The following is a 22,507-nucleotide window of genomic DNA, read 5'->3' on the forward strand; positions in this document are numbered from 1 at the left end:
TGAATGAGTAGTTTTCATTTTTACTATAACTGATGACTAATTTATTATATGTAAAGCAGTAAGCAAATTATTTTTTTTTTTTCTTATCTCAAACTCAAAATGCTCTGCATACATAATTAATAATAAAAATTACTAAGCAAGATGCAACACTGAAGTCATTTCATATGTGATCTCCAAATTATATGAAGTCAGAATTGCCAGAATTAATATGTGTTAGAGAAAATTGCATTAATTCAGTTTGTAGGTGCATCTGGTGCAGCTTGTCTTCAGCTGAGTTTTTACAATAATGAGAAAAATGACTCCTAATTCATTCACACTTACCTGACCAGTTACTGCATTTTCACAAACAAATGTTTCATAATATTTAGGGAATTCTGGTGCATGGTCATTTACATCAAGAACTTGAATATATACATTTGCTTCTGAAATTTTTTCAGGATTTCCTAATGATTAAAAAAGGCAGAAATTTGATGTTATGAATTAACTACTATATATTTTCAAGGTAACGTGGACATTAGAAAGCTTCATTACATTTGATGGAGAAGAAAGTCACCATTGAGACCTATAGACACATTATATATGAAATTGCTTTTAATTATTTTATTCAAATTTAACCTGTAAAATGATTGAGCAAGTTCTTCTGAAGTAAGAATAAAAAAAATAATAATCTTAATTGCTAAAACAGTACAGAGGGTGCTGAGATTTGCTTATGCAATTGAGAAGGTTTTTTGCAGTGCATTGATGGTAACTTCCTTCTCCTAGTGGCTGAGGAACAAATGAAGAGAGATGCTGTACTGGACCTTATTCTCACCAGCAAAGGAGAGCTTGCTAGGAATGTGAAAGTCTTGTGAAGTCAAGACAGTCTTGACTTCAGTGACCATGAAATGGTCAAGATCCTTAAGGCAGTTTGGAGAGTGCAAGCTCACAGTCCTGGAATTTGGAAGAAAAGACACTGGCCTTTTCAAAGATCTGCTTGGTAGAGTACTACAGAACAAAGCCTTGGATGGAAGAGAGGCCCAAGAAAGCAAGTTAATATTCAAAGACCACTTTCTCCAAGCTCAGGAGAGAAGGTGGAAGAGGAAGTCAAGTGAAAATGTCAGACTCAAATACCTCATTAATAAAAGAAAGACTAGGGAAAATGTGAGCTCTCTCTGGAAAGAAACAGAAGATCTGCTTATACAGGACAATGAAAAGACTGAGGTACTGAATGCCATATTTGACTCAGTCTTTACCAGCAAGATTGGCCTTCAGGAATCCCAGGTCCTAGCGGCAAGGCTGAGTGGATGGAGTTAGGGAGACATGCACTTGGTGGAGATTAAGTTGAGGAATACTTGAACAAAGTGGATGTTCAGAAGTCCATGATCTCTGATGGGGTGCATCCAAGAGTGCTGAGGGAGATGGCAGCTGTGATTGCAAGGCTACTCTTATATAAGCTAGATAAACAATCAAAAACTAGCTGAACAACCAAATACAGATGTTTGTGGTCAGTGGCACAGAGTCTAGTTGGAGTCCTGCAGGAAACTGGAGTTCCTGTCCTGGTTAACATCATTAACTGTCTCAACAATATGGTAGAGTCCATTTTTAGTATATTTTGCATGTGACATGAAACAGGGAAATTACTTACTCACCAGAGAGCCATGCAGCCACCTAGAGGGAACCTGACAGGCTGTAGAGTTGTGCTGAGAAAAGCTGCATGAAGTTCAACAAGAAGTGCAGAATCCTGCACCTGGAGAATAACAACCCCAGTCACCAGTATACACTGAGAGCTACTCAACTGGGAAGCAACTCTGTAGAAAAAGACCTGGGGACACTGGTGAACACCAATTTGAGTGAGAGTCACAAAGAGTCTGTGACTAATCCAGCTCCTCTCAGTTTTGGAAATGGTAGCAAAGCTTGTTCCTGAGAAATGATAGCCAACCTTGACTAACTCCCCCATTTTATTGTTCAATATCATATTGTACAGAATATTGTTTTGGTCAGCTTGGGTCAACTGTTGTGGTTCTGTTCCCTTCCAGCTCCTGGTGGATGGACCCTCAGACCCTCAGCCTTTTTGCTGGCAGAACAGTATAAGAAGCAGGAATATATTGATGTATTGTCAACATTATTTTCAGTCTAGATCCAAGACATAGCACTATACCAGCTACTGTGATGAAAATTGACTCTATCCCTGCTGAAATCAGGACACACCTGAAACCAACAGAAAAAAAAAAAAAGATCTGCACATACCAAATACCTCTTGGAAGACTTTCATCTATCAGCAGATTCAATCTACACTTAGATGGCACTAATCACCACTTAGCTCTTAGAAAAGTCTGCTTTCACCCCAGTGTAACACATTACTGCAGGAGGCAAGAATTTTCATGGTAACAGTATCATTCACATTTACTTAACTGTATTGTAGGATAAGGGCCATATGTAAGACATTTTCCAGTGAATACAATCATCTTTAAAAATTCCATGAGCCCTAAATATCTTTTGCCTAAATACCTGACAACATCACAAACTGTTCTGTCTAAAAGACAGAATGTTACTTTCAAGAATATTCATTATAGCACTTCATGATGTGTGTTAGCATCACTGCTTCTGACGCATTCAGAAGACCTGAAGGATTTTTATTTATTTATTTTTTTTAAAAAACACAGTTAAATGGACATTAAAGAGAAAACTTTTTATAACAACTAACACAGAGAAAAAGGACTAGATGTTCAGCAGTTTCGCATTGCTGTTTCTCCTGTGAAATCATTGAAGCAATGCTTGGTTTATTTTATAAACAAATATAAAAAGTAATATACATCCCATTTATAAATGATACAGTGTAGGACTGAATGTGTTTTGCATAGGTCAGAATTGCATTGCCAGAGATGTGGCTGGACTTGTACCTGAAGGAAAGCTTTGTGATTCTTACTGGGACAAAGGAAATACCTTTGGTGGCTTCATAAATATACAAAGTAGCATGCGAAGAGCTTGCTCACAATATTCACATATTCCACATTGAATGCCTACTGTGAAATACTTGAACAAGAATAGAACCTTGCAGAATGGTGCTGCCATTCCCATCTGTTTTCTTTCACCAGTTAACCTATGTACTTCTTTCACCTCATCACAATACTTGGGTTGTCTTTTTTGTCTTTTTTTTTTTTTTTTTTCTTTTTTTCTTTCTTTTTCTTTTTTTCTCTCTCTCTCTTTTTATTTTTATTTTTTTATTTTTATTTTTATTTTAACCTCAGTCTGTGGTAAGGTGTGGTAGAAGTCTGTTTTTCATGGAAAATGGGGAAAACACTTGAAGTTAGTAAAAATAATATTTGTGCTTCCTAACAGATCATTAGCTTTTTGCTGTTGCACTGAAAACTGATTAATAGTTTCTGCTCCATCCCTGGAGGTGCTCAAGGACAGGTTGGATGGGACCCTGGGCAGTCTGATCTAGTGAGTGGCAGCTGTGTCCACAGCAGTAGGTTGAAACTACATGATCTTTCAGGTCCCTCCCAATCTATACCATTCTATGATTCAAATCCTTCTGAAATCATAGGAGTTCAATAACAGGCAATACTGATTTTAACTTTTATGCTTTATGCAGAAAAATAGTTGTCAGAATCTGAATACAGTTATTAATCCTACATTAATCTAAAGATCTTTGTCACAGTCTCCAAGAAGGGATCACAACTGGAAAATGAAAGTCTGTGAGAAGAGAATATCAAATGCAACAGTCTGGATCAGTTTCAAGAATGAATTTGGTGGTCTAATCACTAGGAATCAAAATAATTTACCAACTTATTTTGGAGCTATGTGAGGGAAAAAGTTTGGGATTAGTATCAGCCAGTAAAAGGAAACTTGTATTAATAAATAATAATAATAATAATAATAAATAATAATAATAATAAAGCAGGCTTATTTGGTTCCTACTTTATCATATACAAACATATAAATAAAGGAAAAAATAAAAACAAACAAAAAAAAAAGAAACAAATCTAAAATGTAAGAAGTCTATCAACAAAATTATATGTGGTCAAAGTGGAGTGAAAATTAATTACATGCTCCAAGACTGAAACCTTCAAAGAGCTGCACTTTCTGCAGTCATGCAGTAGTTTTGAAACATATTGTAAATTAATATTTGCAGAACTCTACAGACAAATGATTTTTCTCTTTAGGGTAAATTTAGGTAAATGTAGCACAGACATATAGAAAAATGATGATCAAAGTAAGCTCAAACCAATTGCTATCACTAGGAACTTTTGTTGTTCATCCCTAGTTTGACTGAGATGTTGTGACAGATGTTACTCTTCCAAATAATAAATAAATTTTAAAAAAGTTATCAATTATCAACTGACTTAATTAATTACTGTCAAGTAAATCTGATCGCTTAAGGATTTTTTGCTCTCATGCATGGCTAGAGTGCTTCTATTTATTTGTGCTTTGCCCTTGTACTCAGTGGAAGCTGAGTAAAATCAAGAAAACCTGATCAAATTTTACTATTTGTCTTGATCTGGAACCATCTTTTACATAAAGTAGAATAAGACTCAACGTATTGCAAATTCCCAGTGCTTGAATTTAAGATCCAGTGAATAAGGTCTTTTTCTGGGTAACTTTAAATTTTTCTATCTCAACAACATGAGAATAGGATGATGAAGGCACAAATCTTGCAATAGAAGACAAACTCAGTAATCTCTGATCCTTGTTATCACAACAGAGGCAGAAGGTTTGGGTCCTGTACAAATGCCAGGACATCAATAGGCCTCCAGAGATGTTACTTCCATAATGAAGTTATGAGTTGTATCTCAACTGCAATTAATAGGTAGTGCAGATGAAGTCTAATGTCATTTTGATTTGGCTTCAGTGGAGATACAATGTCATCCACAAAATGTCTCATGCACAGAGTGTATTTATTTTATGACTATACTTCAGGGAACAAAATGCTATGAGTTCATAATATAAATCATTTCAGGTATGACCATACCAAGGTGACCTAACTTCAATGCTTTTGAATATACTTTTTATAGACAGTGACCTTATCATCGTTAAAGAAATAAAGAATAAGCATATGAAAATAATGAGGGCCCAGTTTCTCTACAATAATTTCCATTGCTATGAAGGATCCACTTTCTCCTGCTGCAGAAAAGACATTCATTTCTACCATTTGATTCTTTACTTTTTTATTATTTAGCTAAACAGAAAAATCCAGACCAAAGTCATCCTGCTGTGTTTCCATAGTGCTATTCAAGACATGACAAAAATATGCCAGAGATCAGTTTTATCATCACCTGCGCGCTGCCCAGAAACATGAAAAGTAAGATATATTTATGTTTTATAAGTCCCAGAGAAGCTTAAAAGGAAGATAATACTATAAATTCCCAAATACAAAATAAAGACTTCAGTGAAAATTGCTACCAGCTCTGCTGCATTGAACTTCTAGCTGTGCTATTCTGGCATAAATACAGCGGATGCTTCCTTCTGGGAAAAGTGCAACCAATGTATATATGTTTAAAGTAGATTTACCGATACGTAACTTTTTACTGAGATTCAGGAACAAACAAACATGCTAAAAACATTTAGAAAATCTGTCTAATCTACTGATTAGCCTCCAGTTTTGTATGCTTCTTATCCTTAAGGGAGAATGTGAAGAGTTGTTAAATTCTGTCCCAATGAACCCATTAAATCACTTTGTAAGTCAATAGTTGTTAATTTTCTGGGACATTGTCTCAAAGTTAGGGCAAGCAGATAACCAGAAGTGCAAACACAGGCAATTTGCATTTGACTTTCAAACAAACTGACAGGTGAAACCTATATAAAGGATGTTTCAGAGATTAAATTGGCACTGAAGAGAAGACTAGCTGATTTTGGCCTTACATTCAGAACTAATTTGAGCCACGGGTTTCTGACTGGTGTTAAATTAGACCCTGGCTAATTTCATACTAGTCTAAAATCTGGTGTGAAATTAACCGGGGTCTAATTTAACATAAGTTCTTTCACTACAGGAGCAATTCATATGCTTCATTCTAACTTGAAAGCATTACAGTTTCAATCCCATTACAGTTTCTTTATATGTGTGTGTGTGTGTGTGTGTGTGTGCAATAAGGTCGGCTTTTATGAAAGAGCAGAGGAACTTAGAGCTCAAATATATTCTGCTTCTATTTAAGTAATCATTTTAATAATGCTCCTTCACAAAGCAAGCAATAGTAATATAAAGACAAGGAAGCATATATTCTTCATTTAAAAGAAGGCATATTCAGAGGACAATTACAGTTTGCAGTATACAAAACAGCATTCCTTAGAGTTCTTACTAGTTTCTGTGGCTGTAACAGTTATGTTGTGCCAAGAAGCTTTCTCTCGGTCCAGAGGTTCAGTTGTAATGATTGTTCCATTGTATTCATTGATGCTGAACAATCTCTTTAAATGCACATCTTGGACAATAGAATACCTGAATTTGGAAGAAAGAAAAAAAAAAAAAAAAAAAAAAAAAAAAAAAAAGATATTTCCTAATACTGAAAATCTCCATCAGAAACAGAGACATATAAAGCTATTGTCAGATGAGAAAACAGAACTGTGCATATATACATATAAATATGTGCAGCAGCAACTCAGAAATAATGAAAAATGTACACTTATAAACATTTAAAATTCACTGCTGTCAAGATCAAAACTCTTCTTTTTATAAAACTAAATATATCTCAGATCTATATTAATGTGAACTGAATCTGAATTGTATTATTCATTCTTCACGCTCACAGCAGGTGAATGACTTTGCTGAAAAGAAACAGCAAAAGTGCCACTCGTGAAATGAATAACACTAACAGTTAAGTGGATGTATAATGGTAAATCTATTTTATCATTGTTGACATGCTCTGATGCTGAGGGAATGGGCATTATAAAGAAAGAAAGACGACTATCTATAACGAGGTGTCACCTAGGCAGGGTACAAAATCCTAAAGTAGAAAATGAATGCAAATCAGTCCACTGCTCCCGAGTTGTCACTTAAAATGCTCAGCAGGCTACTTCCATATGCAGACATGCACATGCACATATACATACATACCATTCAAATTGTTAAAGTCTAACCACTGGTCACAAAACAGAGATGGACTGAAAAAAGATACCAAAAGTATTGGTTCAAATGGAAAGAAAATTTGTAGATATTACTCATGACATTGAAAAAGGACTATAAAAGCAGCTACATCAGGCTGTTCAGAGCTCCATCCAGCATAACCTTGAATATCTTCAGGGACAGGGCTTCTACCACCTCACTGGGCAAGTTGTGCCAGTGCTTCATCATCCTTACTGTAAAAATATCTTCCTTATATCCAATCTAAATCTCCCCTTTTATCTCTTATTGACATTTAAGACTCTTGCTTACATTATGTGTCAACATTTTGATGAGTCTTTAACATTTTATTAATAGTTATTTTTTAGCCTGTTTGGAATATCACTAAGAGAATAAATTAAGAAATCTCAAAACAAAACCAATTATAGTATTTTTCATTTGAACCAAAGGCTTACCTTTTGGAAACTTCTTTTTTTAGCAGCTCATAATTCAATATTACCATTTTATATATAGAGAGAAGTTACATGAGTATTCCTCATTCTCTGAATCCAAAGATGGATATTGTTGGAGGTTTTCTGACATTGTTTCTCATGGATTTTTGTTTTGTTTTGTTTTGTTGTTGTTATTAATCTGACTAACCATCAATAATTGTTAGAAAATCAATGTTGGATGAATTTTAGTTATTTTTTTTTTTTACAACTGATGTATTACTTTTACTACTGCAATTTTTATTTATTTATTTATTTTCATGCCTTTGCTTTCTTTATTTACTTAAAAGCCAGGCTACTAATACAGCATAGGCAGTTTCCTATATTTCAGGTACCTGTCATTGTTTATGATATCAATAGTTTCAAAATTAGGTTCACGCCATGCGTTAAGAGTGGAGTGCTGTATTTTAAAGTAATTCAGCAAGGCAATGTATGTTTTGCTGTACTGGGGCTACTCAGACACATCGACTTCATAGTGAGTTTCATAAAAATATTTCAGATTCAAAAGTTGCACTCTGCACATTTTACTGTAGATGCTGAAATATAGAAACAAGCCATGCCGGTTTTCTTTGAAGAAAAGTACTTTTTGTCATTCTTATTAAATTTAACTTGTTTAAGAAGTAGAAGTGATATGAATATGAAAAAAATAGCAAATGCTTTTGCATTGACAATACTTCTGAATGTGTATATGTGTATTTAATTTTGCCATTGGGAACCTAGTAAGTTTATCTACATGGCATAAATTATTTTGTATGTAATACATTTGTCCCCTTATGCTAACTTTTTTAAAACGCTGAGTACAGGGATGTCAAGTAACTCAATATGTAATTTTTAATTATAAACCCAGTTTTAAAGATTAGATACCTGTTCTCTCTCTTAAGAAATATCTTAATTAATTTGTAAAATTATAAGCTTGGGGAATTTTTTTATTATTATTTTTTTATTTTTATTTATATCTTTGTGATCATAGCAGCAGATGCAGGGAATTGGTAAATTTTGATCATGTTGAGGTGAAAAGATGTCAGTGGAGCTGTTCTGTGTGTTCCACACAGCAATGAAACAATCTCTACATAACTCCAGAATTTTGGAAAATTGACTGGAATACCTCCATGAACTCACAGGTTTGGCTGTGGTACCCTGGCTCTTCTGTAATGCACATTCTCTTCCAGGCCACTATATAATCTATTGCCCCATCTCAAAATGCTCTTAAAGACACATGAAACTGTTTTACTTTTATTTTGGTTAGGGGTCAAGATTCAACCTAGAATAACCCTGGTCATCACAATGAAAGCATGATTAACTGTAAACATTAGACAAAATAAATAACACAAATAGCCTTGGGGGCTATTTTTGAGACATTTATATTTTGAGTTAAGTACCTGACTGGGCTGTCATCACTGTCCAGATCTCTCGCAGATACAATTCCTACCAACGAGCCATTTTCAACTCCTTCAGCAATCTCCATCACATAGCTCTCCAAGGTGAAAACTGGAGGTTCGTCAGCATCTACAACACTGATCTGTACAATAGTTATGTCTTCAAATGGTCCTTCTTTCAGAAAACGTTCATCAATGTACCTGTTTACAGCTTTTACTCTAACACTATGTTTTCTCTTGCTTTCATAATCCACTCTCTGTTAAGAAAGAAAATGAGATGAATTTTTATTTTATTTTTTTTTCACATAAGAATTAAAATGCAAATCCACAAATAAAGTGAAATTAAATAAAAAATAATGCTTCTCCTTCTTTTGGAAACATTTTAAAAGTAGATAATTCTAAGATTTCCTTTTTAAACTTAAAAACACTTTAGCAATTAATATGTTTAGTGCTGTAGTTTGGTTCATGTGTAGGCTAGTTTTGACCATTAAACAACACTGTAAATAGGTATTTCAATAGGTAAGAAAAACACCTGCTATAATGCATTGTTATATAATTATTTTTACTGTCATTATTTTCTGAAATCTGAACAAAATAAAAGGCAAACAACAAATGACAACAAAACTCTCCCTAGAAATGAAGAAATATATATATATATCCAGAATCATAGTGAACTTAAATTTAAAAAAAACACAACAGTTTCAACAAAAAGTGTTAAAACGTTCAGTTGTTCAGTCTCCTGAAATTTATTTCAGATGAAGTGTCAGGTGGCCTGGAGTACTTCTGCAATATAAATCACATAGCATTAAAGCCTGTGAAGTATCTTAATTCATAAATAATTATCATAGTAGTGTATTTAGTGCATTTTAAAACTATGCAATGTCAAACAAAATCCATTTTCTATGTGCTTTCTATAGATTTATTCTTCACTTAAGTTTAACAGGAATTGCTGGAAGATATTGTGTATATTTTAATGATAAAGTTTTTACAGATGATGCAAAGAAGAAACTGAATATATTCTGACAATGAGGTACACTGCATTGCACCACGAGGAATAATATTAAGATATTTGGCTGCCAATATTTTATTTAGTAATTATGTGACTAAGACAAATATATATATATATATATATATTGCTTCTGAAATATCACCTTTTTTAGTAAGATAACTCCTTCCTGAGTCTCCCTGTCTGTAATGATGCCAAAAGCATCTGAACTATCTTCTTCAATGAAATAGTTCATGGCTGCATTTTCCCCTACGTCGCTGTCTTCTGCCAGGAGTCTGCCTACAGTAGTTCCCACAGGAGCTTCCTCGGAGACATTCAAATAGTAGAGTCCTAAGGAAACAAATACTGATACAGTTCAATGATCCATCACAGTTAACAATTACTAAGGCAATGATGGCCTGAGGCTCTTAGAAAACTGGGGAAAGCCCTCAGCTTTTACTAGAACAATGTACCTAGTCCAACGATGGATGGACCTCAGGGGGAGGGTGAGACAACCTGTCTTCCTACTCTTCCTGAGTTCCGTTTTAGTTGTAAATGAAAGGCTTAGAATCATGAATCAGCTATAGCAAGGTGAAAAATCAGTGGAGGGCAGCATTTCCCAGCTATATTTTATTAGTTTCTCTTGCTAGCCCATTTAAATGTCTGCAAGAAACTACCTGGACAGTCACATCATTTGTCAAAAAAGTTACGGTATCTGCCAGGTAATAGTTGCTGAGATTAACCATAGGTAGAGCAAACTATATGGAAAACAGATCAGTAAATAATTTGTCTCCAAAGCCTAATGAAAAATACAGCAAAGCCTACATTCTTTTGATAGTAGTGGGTTTCATTTCTTTATCTTTGTTTTTTTACTATTTTTTTGTCCAGTTGTTTTTTGTTTGTTTTTTAAATCTGTAATGCTGGAATCAAAGCACAGTCTTGTTCAGAAAATATTAATAGGGCTATGATATCTTAATAGGGGTATGGTAGATCTAAATTTCCCCATGCTTTCAACTACTGTAGCCTATACTTACTCTGTTGAAACTTGGGTGGATTGTCATTGACGTCAGAGAGGTTGATGGTAACAGTGGCTGTTGCTGAAAATGCTCCTGCTTGTCCAACCATATCTTTGGCTTGGATGATAACCAAATACTGATCTTTTGTTTCTCTGTCCATTTGGGAAGCCATTCTGATGACTCCTTAAAATGAAAAATTACATTTTTAGGTCCATGACTTATGTTTGTCCCAGTATCTGTCAAAATAATATGGGTTTAAAATGCATCTTTTGACACGGTTGTGTCTGTTCTATGCTATCCTTACAGCAACATCTACAGAATGTTAAAGATTCATTCTGTATGTTTAGAATTCTCGGAAGAACACACCATATACCTCCTATATCATATCAAATCATCTTTCTTTCCCAGAAATCATGATTTTGAAGGGAACACCTGTGATTTCTCCAAGACAGAGGTAGAAGCAGTCACATAATGAATCTTGGAGCTGTTGACCCAGAAGTTTTCCTGGGTCTACTTGTTGGATGAGGTATTCACAATCCGGCTCTTTTCCTTAGCAAGGCAATTTCCTAACTAAATTGTTGATTATCTAAAGATATATAAATATTGTCAGCTTTCTTTGGGAAAGTGTTAATTTTTTTGAAGTATAGGAATTATGCAAAGATGTAAAAACAAGGTGGTATCAGTTTATATTTTTAGCTGAAATGAGAAAAGAAATACTTGCTTTCATCCACTTTATGTTAGTTTATGATTTTTCAAGGTGACAAGGTTATTCTTTCATACCTGTCTTTGGCTCCACAGAGAAATAAGGCTGACCCTGAACGAGACTGTAAAGCAGCCGGGCATTATTCCCGTAGGAAGGATCATCACCATCTGTAGCTGTTACCTGTGTAACAGAAGTACCTCAAAGAAAAAAAAGAGAATAGATTATTCTCTATGTAAAAGGCACAGCAGAATCAATCATCAGCAAAGACTTCATCTTTGAATGAAAGCTGGCTATATCCTATAGAGGAGAATGACAATGAATTTGTGGGGTCATTAGTAAGGACTACTTTTCAAAAGCAAACATTCATTGTACTGTCACTTAACGTAACCTTTACTTTTCTGTCTTTTTTCATCACCTAACTTCTGCACAAGTACTCAGATAATTATAATCATCAAATCATAGAATGGGTTGAATTCTAAGGGACCTCAAGAATCCCTAAGTTCCAACCCCAATGCCACAGACACAAGTGCCAACTGCTGGATCAAGTACTAGATCAGATTGCCCAAGGCTCCATCCAAATTGGTCTTATACACCTTCTGGGATGGGGTGCTCACAACATCTCTGAACAACCTGTCCCGGAACCGAACCTCTCTCTCAGTAAAAGGCTACTTGTGAGGAAATCAAGAAATCAAATTTCCTTCTAAAACCTTTCTAACAATCATCCTTGTGCTTGTTTCTACTTATGGCTGCAATAGAGCTGTACAATTTCACTAGAGGAGAGAAGAAGAAATGATGGAGTGCAAGGAATGAACCATCTTTTTTGTCAATTTTTTAGTTTTTTTTTTTTTTATTTTTTTTATTTTTTAACCAGTAAAACATATAAATTGAATTCTAAACTTACAATTGAATAAGATTTTCAAATATAAGAGTATGCTGAACATGCCAAATAAAATGTTTTTATTATTTTCAAAAGTATTTATCCTTTCAATTTACTCTTAATTTAGTCAGCAGCACTTCAAGTGGCTCTATAATGCATGTCATCTTCTCTCAGAGTGGAGATACGATGCTATTCACACGCTAATATGTTATTCATTACTACCAACTTTTGGAGCAATTTATCCTTCCAAATAGCTATAACACCAAACTTCTAACATGCATGTATTAGCTGTGTGTCATATATATGCATATCACCCCCTAATGTTTTGGAAAAACATTAAAATGTCAGACTGTTATTTAATTGAGACACATACACACTTCAGAAATAGCAGTATTTTTTAGCAAAACCCACAAATAAAGTAAATAGAAGTGCTCAGCTACACAGCTGTTATGAGGAAAACTATTCTAACTAATACTGGAAAGTCAACCTCTAAGGCATGTTATCATGACTATAATACGGTTGTTTTGAAAGACATGGTTTACAAGGAAGGGATCAAGCACTGTGCATAATACAAAAGGTACAGCCTGTTGTACAGCCTATAAATTCAGTTTTCTGCTAAAAAAAAAAAAAAAACCTAAGAACAAATAACTAAGTTCAGAAATCTATTTGTTTACAGCACCCTGTTTAACAAATCAAAAATAAGATGGGACAAAATAAATAATGCAAGACTGCAAGATTATAATTACTTTTTGAATCTCATCCATTTAAATTTACTTCCTATGGCTAGTATTCAAAGAAATGTTGAAACTAAAATGGCTTTTGCTGCTACTTTTTTGCTTGTCTATTAACTCTTTGATAGCATCACAGAAGGCAGAAGAATGGTATTTCCTCTGGAGGGCTCAGGGAGCAGGAACAGAAAGGTGAAGGAGAGAATGACTGTCTAGTAAAGAGGGAGCTGATTTGGAGGGAAGGAAGAAGATAGGTCTTCTGTATTAGGAGTAAGATGACTGTAAAACTGTGGTGACAAAAGGCCGTAAAAATTAGGGGCTATGATTTCTCATATTGTTTGAAGACAAATAGTTCATAATCAGAACATAAAGCTTTAAATATTAAGCCACATTTGATTTTTTTTCCTTTTTTTTTTTCTTTCACTATCATGAAGCCCATATTTCTTTACGCAGTTAACTCACATCAAACAAAGCCATTTGCTGAATGAAGCTGTTTTCACATAGACATTTTTATATGTGTGACAGAAATTACAGAAGTAATATTATCTGTCTCCCAATAGCCCTGAAAAGAAAATTGTTCAGCCATTTAGTAACTCCATGTGTGGGACAAAAATAATCAAAATAAATAATTTATTAGAAAAAAAAACAATTATTTTTTTTCTACAAAATAAAAAAGCCAACTCTTGACATCATAGGTATGAAATTATATAAATGAGAATCTAATTGTGATAAATATTGTGAAAATGTATATGAGGCCAGAGACATCAACTAAATATACTTGCAAGTTTTCAAACATGGATTTTCTGAATATTTGTGTTTAACACTGGTATAAAGTTTAGCTCCAAATACAAACTGTATGTACACACAAGTGTCTTAAGCTACATAGTAAGCATATTTACACATTCTGTGCTTTTCATCATGTTCTACCTGGTGCAAGCAACATTTTTGTGATCGCTGTACAAGATTTTTCTTTCTATTCCTGCATCCTTGATTTTATGCCTTTTGGGTAAAACATAATTTTGCCACTAATACACTGCAGCCTATTAGGCAAACTAGAGGGCACTAATATAGAATCATAGAATCACGGAATGGTTTGGAATGAAAGGGACCTTTAAGATCATCTAGTTCCAACCCCCTGCTATAGGATTTTTTTATTATTATTTATTATTATTATTTTTTTTTTCCCCTAACTAGAGCTTGTAATCTACAAAAACACCATGTACTGATAAATTACTGCATCTTACTCAACCATTCCATCAGATATACTGCATTTGTACAAGTTTAACAGCTACATGGGAGGCACTTAATGTAAAATTGTGCCAGACGCCTGAGGAAAACTGCAGATCTATACTCTCAGAAGGGAGTCCATTTGCCGACACACTGTTCATTTACAGTGACACTTGCATTCAAAATCCTAATAAAATTTAGTGCTGAAGATAAAAGAGAGGTGAGAATGAAGTAAAATGTATTCTAATTTGTTGTCATTTGAGTATACGTACTGATATTTTTACCTAATTTTAGGTAAAATTATCCATGCCTGTTTTCTGCTCTTCTATGATTCTCTGTGACAAGTAATACCCAGTCAGCTGTGAATTATTTTCTCGCTGTTTTCTTATTTCCAGATAAAATGCTCAGTAACTATGGACTGTTTTTCAAGTATTGTCTATGTTTTCTTTCAGTAAATCAGTAGGAGATTTCAGGTCAAGTACCACTAAGATGAACGGCTGCTGGAGACCTCCAAAACAGTGCAAAATCAAGACACTACAGAGCTATGTAAACTCTTTCCAATCTATGGTCTTGCTATACAGAAGAAGATTACATTTTACTAGACGAAAAACACTGACATAACAAGCCGCTGTGTTACTGATGTTGCAGATTTGGTTAGTTATTGTTTCCAACTGTTTACAGGTTAGAAATTTCCTTCTAAGGATTAATGCCTTAGGATGCATGCCAAAAGAGCTTTCATCTCAAAAGTACAGCAGCTGCCCTTGGAGAAGCAGGGAAACTATACTTCTGTACTTGGAGGTGATTTCGTGACATGCCTCAACCATTCCACATATTGGATCTGACCACTGTTAAGGTGCATTCTGCTATATGTCACTCCACCTATGTGGAGTCTCACTTTGTGAGACCCCACTTGGAGTACTGTATGCAGTTCTGGGGCCCCCAAAACAAGAAGGACATGGAGCTGTTGGAGCAGGTTGAGGAGAGACACAAAGATGATCAGAGGGCTGAAGCAACTTCCCTATGAGGAGTGGTGAAAAGAATTGTGGCTCTTCAGCCTGGAGAAGAGAAGACTTCAAGGAGACCTGGTAGCAGCCTTCCAGTACCTGAAGGAAGCCTATAGGAAAGCTGGGGAGGGACTTTTTCTATAAGCATATAGTGACAGGATGAGGTGAAATGTTTTTAAACTGAAAGATGGTAGACTAGATATTAAGAAGTTATTCTTTACTGTGAGGATGGTAAGACACTGGAACAGGTTGCCTGGAGCAGTTGTGGATGCCCCCTCCCTGGAAGCATGATTCTATGATTTTATATGACAGAAATGCACATTAATTTGTCATTGTGTTGGTTTAACCTGGGTAGGTTGCTGAATACCACACAGCTGCTCTCTCACTCCCTAATCTCAAAGAAACAAGGGTAAAAAATATAATTAAAAGAAGAACACAGATTGAAATAAGGACAGGGAGATCACTCACCATTTACCATCACAGGTAAAACAAACGCGGGGTAGAGAGATTAATGTAAATTATTGCCTAGCAGACTAGAGGAGTGAGGAACTAAGAACAAATTAAAAACATTTCCTCCATCCACTTTCTTCTGCCTCCTATCCCCAGCTGGCACAAATGGAGGCTGCAGTCAGTCCATACATAACACTCTGTTTCTGATTCTGATCACTCTACCTCCTCTCCATGTGGGTCCCACCCACAGCGTGCCACCCCTCCTGAACTGATCAAACATGGACTGCCCGCAGGCTGCAGCTCTCCCAGCACTGCTCCAACATGGCTCGTACCTCAGGACCCATGCTTTAGGCACTGCTCCACACAGATCCTCATGAGTGGCAGTGCTGGCTCTGGCCTCATCCACCACTGCCCTGTGGGCTCCTCTGTGGCTACATGGAGGATCTGCATTATGTGGGGTTTGCACAGGGATGGCCTGCTTCTCCCTGGGTCTCTCCTGGGCTGCAGGGAGCTGCTGCTGACTGCCTGGAGCTCCTCCTGCCCTCCTTCTGCACTGACCTTGGAGCCTGCAGGGCTGCTCTCTCACATCTCTCACCCCTCTCTCCCAGCTGCTATTGCATGGCAGTTTTTCCCTTTCTGAAATCTGCTCTCCCAGAGTACACCCAGCATCACTCACAGCTCAGTTCTTCTGACAGTGCATCCCTTTTGGAGCAACTGGAGCTCTGATCTGACATAGGGCAAATGAACCCCTCCTTGGCTGCAAAGCTACATAAATACAACAGGTATGTACTAGTATCTAGATGGGAAAAGTAGACAAAAGAATAATCTTGGAAATAATCATGGTACTAGTACTAGAAGCCAAACACAGAAGGAGTGTAAAAACTATTTCAAGTTCCACAGGACTTAATATAAATTAATGCCATACAGTAGTTCACTGAAAATGTGTGAGTTTCACTAAAGGTTTGGGATGCAGTAGGATGCTGTCTTATTTTTAACCCATTATGAGAAATTACATAATTTTATATTTCAGTTAAATCTTTGTTATAATCATATAGAAATATTAAAAATTGAAAGAATTTTGCAATTTTCTCAATCTTATGCTGAACCAACATAGTACTTGTACTTTAGGAATTTAAACATGTCGTAGATGATAGGAAATTGACTAAGTACTGTTCAACCTTCTATTTTTAGGTTTTCAGTTTATGGGCAAATCAAGTCAATACAAACTGAGATGTTGTAGCAGTAAACGGCTTATTGTTGATTTTAGGTGAAAAACAGAGGTATATGGGAAAAAAAACATTACTACTGTTCTTTGCCATACATGAGATCCTGCTTGCCACCCTTTTTTTAAAACCTATTTTCCTTCCATGTTATCATCCTTTCATCATTAAGAGAGGAACTCATCAGTAAGACAGGAAGGTAGCATAGAAGAAAATCAAAATCAGAATTGAATTTTTGATGTAGTTGTGTGAGTAGAGATCTGGGTGAGTCCTTCTCAGCAGGGCTGCTCTCAGCAGGGCTGCTCTCAAGGAGTTCTCCCAGTTCATATACATATCTGGGATTACCCTGAACCAAGCTGAAAACCTTGCACTCCGCTTTCTTGAACCTCATTATTTCCACATGGGCCCAACTTTCAAGTTTATCAAGGTTCCTCTGGATTGTACGCCTTTCTTCTGCTGTATCAACTGCACTTCTCAGCTTGGCGTGGTCAGCAAACTTGCTGAAGGTACAATTTTACTGTGAGCACATAAAAAACTGCAGAGAATTCTGACAAAATATCCATCTTCTTGCCTCTAATCCTGAGGCAACAAGGCCACAAGTGATCTCTGAACCACTAACAAATTAAGTTAAAAAGTTATTGTAGTAAGAGCTCAAATGAAGATTTTTTTTGAGAAAAAATAACAAAGAAACAATTCTGTCTGAAAGTAGCAGTGAAGAAACAATCACACACCCCAAAGTGATTTAACAAATAGCACATGGTGTAAAGCAGGATTACCAGGAAATAAGTTGATTAAATGGATGTCTTTTGCAGCTATTGCTGGTACTAACTGTGAACTACTGCTTTTTAGCAGGATATTAAATTCTCTTTTAATTAAACTCCAAAAGTGAGTATGCCTGACTTGCAAAAGCTATACAGGATGGCAGAAGATGGTTAAGTTTATAGCTCCTTGTGAAAGATTCACTGAATCTACCATAAAAGTTGGATAATGCTGAATGAAACATGTTTTGTTACCCACTGTTATTAAGTTAATGTGCTCATTAATTCATACAATTTTAAGTAAAACAGTATGAGAATTTCTTTTCAATTTTATTTGATTTTATTTGTAATAGAAATAACCAAGAGATAGAAGTAGGAATTTAAAAGATTAGTGGAATTTGAAAGAATCTATTTTTCCTTTCTTTAACACAATAGTTGTTGGGAAAGTTATATAGTAACAATCTTCTTCTTTATGTCAGCTGCTTTCACACAAGTTTCCAGATACAGACTCCAGATCTTTTTGACATGCAGATGTGTGGAAGAAGTGATCCGGAGTTTAAGTCATTGCTTTTGACATGAAAATTTCAATTATTTTGCTTATGAATTTGAAATACCACTAAGTTGTCCATCATCTAGTCCAAACAAAGGGAAGCTTACCAATTGAGATAGAGGCTTGGCTGTGGAAATAGGTAGGCATCATACATGATACGAGGATGGTCATCACATCAGCCCACTTCATTCCTGTTCTGAACTCATTACTTACAGGAAGGAAACTATCCCTATATTTGGGGGAAAATCATGAGTGCTTTGATGTAAGTTTGACTCTTCTCCAATTACAACACAGCATGATTTATACTACAAAGTATAATAAAGTTCTATTGTTTAATTAGTAAGCAAAAACAGAAGAGACTGAAGAAAGATACCGAGTACATTTCAGTTCATCTGAATTTATATTTATATGCTTAAAGAGTCAAGAAAGGTCAAAGGCCTTTGAAGTTTAAGTGTATGCTATTTTTCCATCACATAACTAGAAGCCGAAAGAGCTGACAGGTTGTAATAGTCATGTGTTGAACAATTGTGTAGACAATAGGGTGCTATCTTGATTAAAAAAGTAGAGAAATTTGTCTGACTAAAATCTATCCTGCAGTGCCAACTGGCTACATTATTCTCCCTATTCTGAAGTGTGATGCTTTTTTTTTTTTTTTTTTTTTTTTTTTCCTTTTCTTTTAAATAGGTATCAGTTTTAAGGCTGAGTCATTATGGAAAGTGCAGTTTTCTATATTCAACCCAAGTATGAATTCAAAATCTGTAAAACTACTATGATTCATGTAGGTACCTAAATATTTAAAGGCAATCGTGTTAATTGGAGTTATTCCAAAAAAGCAGTTTAAACATACACCTTTGTAAATTTGCAAGATTGTAAAATAGCATGGCTTTCTTGTCATTGAAAAGTGGTCTATGAAATACTGTTAGGATTTGAAATGAATATAGCTATTGAAATATTAATAACCAGGAAATAAAAGAGTTTAGTTTATAGCACATCATACCTTCAGGTGACATCTCTGGAACAGTAGCCACATAAGGTCCATCTAAGAACTGTGGTTCATGATCATTGATATCTCGAACTTTGATAATAAATTCTGAATCAGGTTCAATAGGAAGACGAGTTTTCCTGTTGATTACTTGTGCTCTTAGAATGTAGAAGGATTTCTTTTCTCTATCCAGCTTTTGCCTCACATAAATTTTGCCATGTTCATTGATGAAAAAAATGCTGTCAGCTCCCTCCCCTGTCAAAATATATTGTAGGCTGCCATCCTCCTTGTCTAAATCTGATTTCAGCTGTAAGTGAAAAGCAGGAAAAATATTAATATTATTATTTAATTCCCACATTCAGGTGGAAATCAAATTTGAAATATTAGTTTTCAGCTTTTTATGTTTTCATTCTACGGGGCCCCCCCCCCTCCGCCAATGAACCTTCTTGGAAACTAATATTTGATAGAGGACATTGTCACATTTTTAGCCAATTTTGTCTCAGTTTTCAAATATTCATATAACTGACATATAAATATATGGTAAATCTGAAAAAATGACTCCAGTCACTCTGGAGCAAAAACAATTAATGTTATGTATACGCTTAAACTCATTGCTTTATCAGCTTTTATAGTTTCTGCTTATAGGTCCTTAAAATTTATCCAAATTCTTTGTTATTACAAATGTCAAGTGTGTCTTATGATTATTACAGAATCTACACATATATACATATATTACAGAATATACACACACATATATATATATTTATATATTATACTCAGAAATACTAAGTGTAATCATGAGGGAGAGTGGTGTTCCAATTTTATTGTAATATAATGGATGAAATCCATTCTGAGATTTAGGTCTGTATTATTTATTCTGAAATAAATTGACAAGCATTTTCCATTTCCTTCCAGGATGATCTGCATCCTCTCTTATCTTGATAAGCTGAACTTTATGATGATGATTCCTTTGATGAAGCTGAGCCCTAGAGACTAGTGTGGTCCAGCTGCATTTTTTTACATCAATAAAATTGTTCTATTAATATTAACGGTATACAACAGCACTTTTGTGATGGCAGGGACTGAAACAATTAGTGTGCCAGTCACATGAAGTTGATATTTTCCGCAACATCGTTTTACATCATGTCATTATTTCCCTATTATTGTTTGTTTGTTTGTTTGTTTTTAAATTTATATTGGGTTTTGAATAAAACGTGTCAAAATATCTAAGAGGTAGGATAAGTATTGAATAATTCAATGTAATATACGTATATAGATATATTCAATTGCTTCTTCTACAAAGTACCATGTTCTAAAAGTAAATTACATGTCTAGATGTTTATTTAAATAGCATTCCTGTTTTGCTTCATTCTTTCTTTCTTACCTAACCTACAAATCAGTGTAGACTGCATGTTATAAAAGAAATAACTGTGACACACATCCCTATTAGATCTACTAGTGATAACTGCTGATCTTAAAAATGTTCCTGCTTTTCTTTGGAAGCTGTATTTTGAATTGTATATCTGTTCAATTTTATGCATTAAGTTGACAGGGACACTGCTCTGAGTTATGACGGACACAGTGCTGAGTTCCTATATTGTGTCTTTTCTGAATATTCAAGCACTAAATTTTCAGTTTATTCTCCTCAAAAACTTGAAATATCACTTTTAGAGTTATGATAATTAAATTCTTTAAAAAGCAAACATCTTAAACTCTGAAATTTTCAACATATTTAGTTGTGTTCAAAATGTGGGGTGTAAAATAAAAACACAATATTATTAAAGTTGTCTATTGCTGAAAATGTATTATATTTATGAAGGTTGAATGGGAAACTCTTCTCCAGCTATGGGAAAAGTAATAATGATTAAAAACCAAGTATGTCTATACATATTCTTTCAAAAGTAAAACACTTCTGTAGTAGTTACTTTGGAGGGGCTGAGAGAAAGTAATTAATGAATTTTGAGCACTTCACCCTTTGGGCCCAATTAAATTTTAGTGCTAGTTAATTAGCAGTTAAACTTATTTTGGTTCATTCATCTAGAAAGTGCCTTAAAGAAATGAAAACTAGATCTCAAGATTACAATTACTTCTAGCTTACAAAAATAAATAATAATAATAAATAATAAGAAGAAGAGTAAGCAAAAATGGAAAATAAGGAGTAGATAAAGTCTCATTAAGATAATTATCTTAAAGACCATTTTTAAAGGAGGGTGAAAAGTAATTGCTCGTTGTGCTAAAGCTACGTTTATCTAATGAACCATGCAGATTCCTGTAGTTTCTCAGTTGTAAAAGGATTTAGTATTAATCTGCTTCATTAAAAATTAATGAGGGATGAATCAGACGCTACTTAGTATAATAGAAGATCATGCTAAATACTGTTTGTAAACTACACTGCAATCTTTTTTACACTGCAAGCTGCTTTGATGGAGTGCCAAAAATAGCACAAGCAAATTGCTAGATGTTGATAAATGAGTCCTTATCTTTCATTTAGCAGATAGAAAGGAAATTTTCATTTTGGTACCTCCACCTACTCTGTGCAGTTTTAGTTGCAATAACCGAGTGAGCATTGTGTTCCCTTGATTGTGGAGTCAGATGATAGAAGGAACTTGACTACTGCCTCTAGCGCCAGTAGTTCTTTGTTCCCAAATCAGATCACAGTAATGTTACTGCGTTTTGCTGCCCCGTAACAGCTGCCGTAGGTCATCTTCCTATTTTTCTTGATATTTCCTGGTCAGATGGTAATCAGCATGTTAGATATAACCTTGTATCATCCTATCATAATGACTTGTCATACCTGTCCAACATATGTAGGCATTGTTGAGGTCTGTTCCTCAGTTACAAAAAGTGGCTCCCATACCCAGCCACGCTTCACTCTTTGAATTGTTGTGTAAGACTGATCTGTGTTTTGAGCACTGAAGTTCTGCGTGGTTGGAGAACAATGTTGAAGTTGAACCAGTGACAGCACAAGAGAGAGGAAAGTGGAGCAATTCATGCTGAAACCTCTTTTCAAATAATTTTCATCTGTGGAAAAGGAGAAAAAAAATAAAATAAAATAAAACGACAAAGCATCCATTCTGTCTTCCCACTTTTACTTAAATATTTTGTGCTAA

General features: G+C 35.0%; 1 protein-coding gene across 5 annotated transcripts in view; it reads right to left on the reverse strand.

Annotated features, from left to right (window-relative positions):
- Positions 1–22,507, reverse strand: part of LOC140248443 (cadherin-19-like) — a 95,116-nt gene that overhangs the window by 7,841 nt on the left and 64,768 nt on the right. For all 5 annotated transcript variants that reach the window (XM_072329179.1, XM_072329182.1, XM_072329181.1 and 2 more), the window contains 8 exons: positions 22,192–22,418; positions 19,413–19,704; positions 11,679–11,798; positions 10,917–11,081; positions 10,049–10,233; positions 8,901–9,154; positions 6,276–6,412; positions 322–443 (listed from right to left, as the gene is read on the reverse strand). In XM_072329179.1, the coding sequence (XP_072185280.1) occupies positions 322–443; positions 6,276–6,412; positions 8,901–9,154; positions 10,049–10,233; positions 10,917–11,081; positions 11,679–11,798; positions 19,413–19,704; positions 22,192–22,389 (1,473 nt within the window). In that variant the 5' untranslated portion in view covers positions 22,390–22,418. The remainder of the gene's footprint in view (positions 1–321; positions 444–6,275; positions 6,413–8,900; positions 9,155–10,048; positions 10,234–10,916; positions 11,082–11,678; positions 11,799–19,412; positions 19,705–22,191; positions 22,419–22,507) is intronic.

Source organism: Excalfactoria chinensis, chromosome 2, assembly GCF_039878825.1.
Source record: "Excalfactoria chinensis isolate bCotChi1 chromosome 2, bCotChi1.hap2, whole genome shotgun sequence".
NCBI lineage: Eukaryota > Metazoa > Chordata > Aves > Galliformes > Phasianidae > Excalfactoria > Excalfactoria chinensis.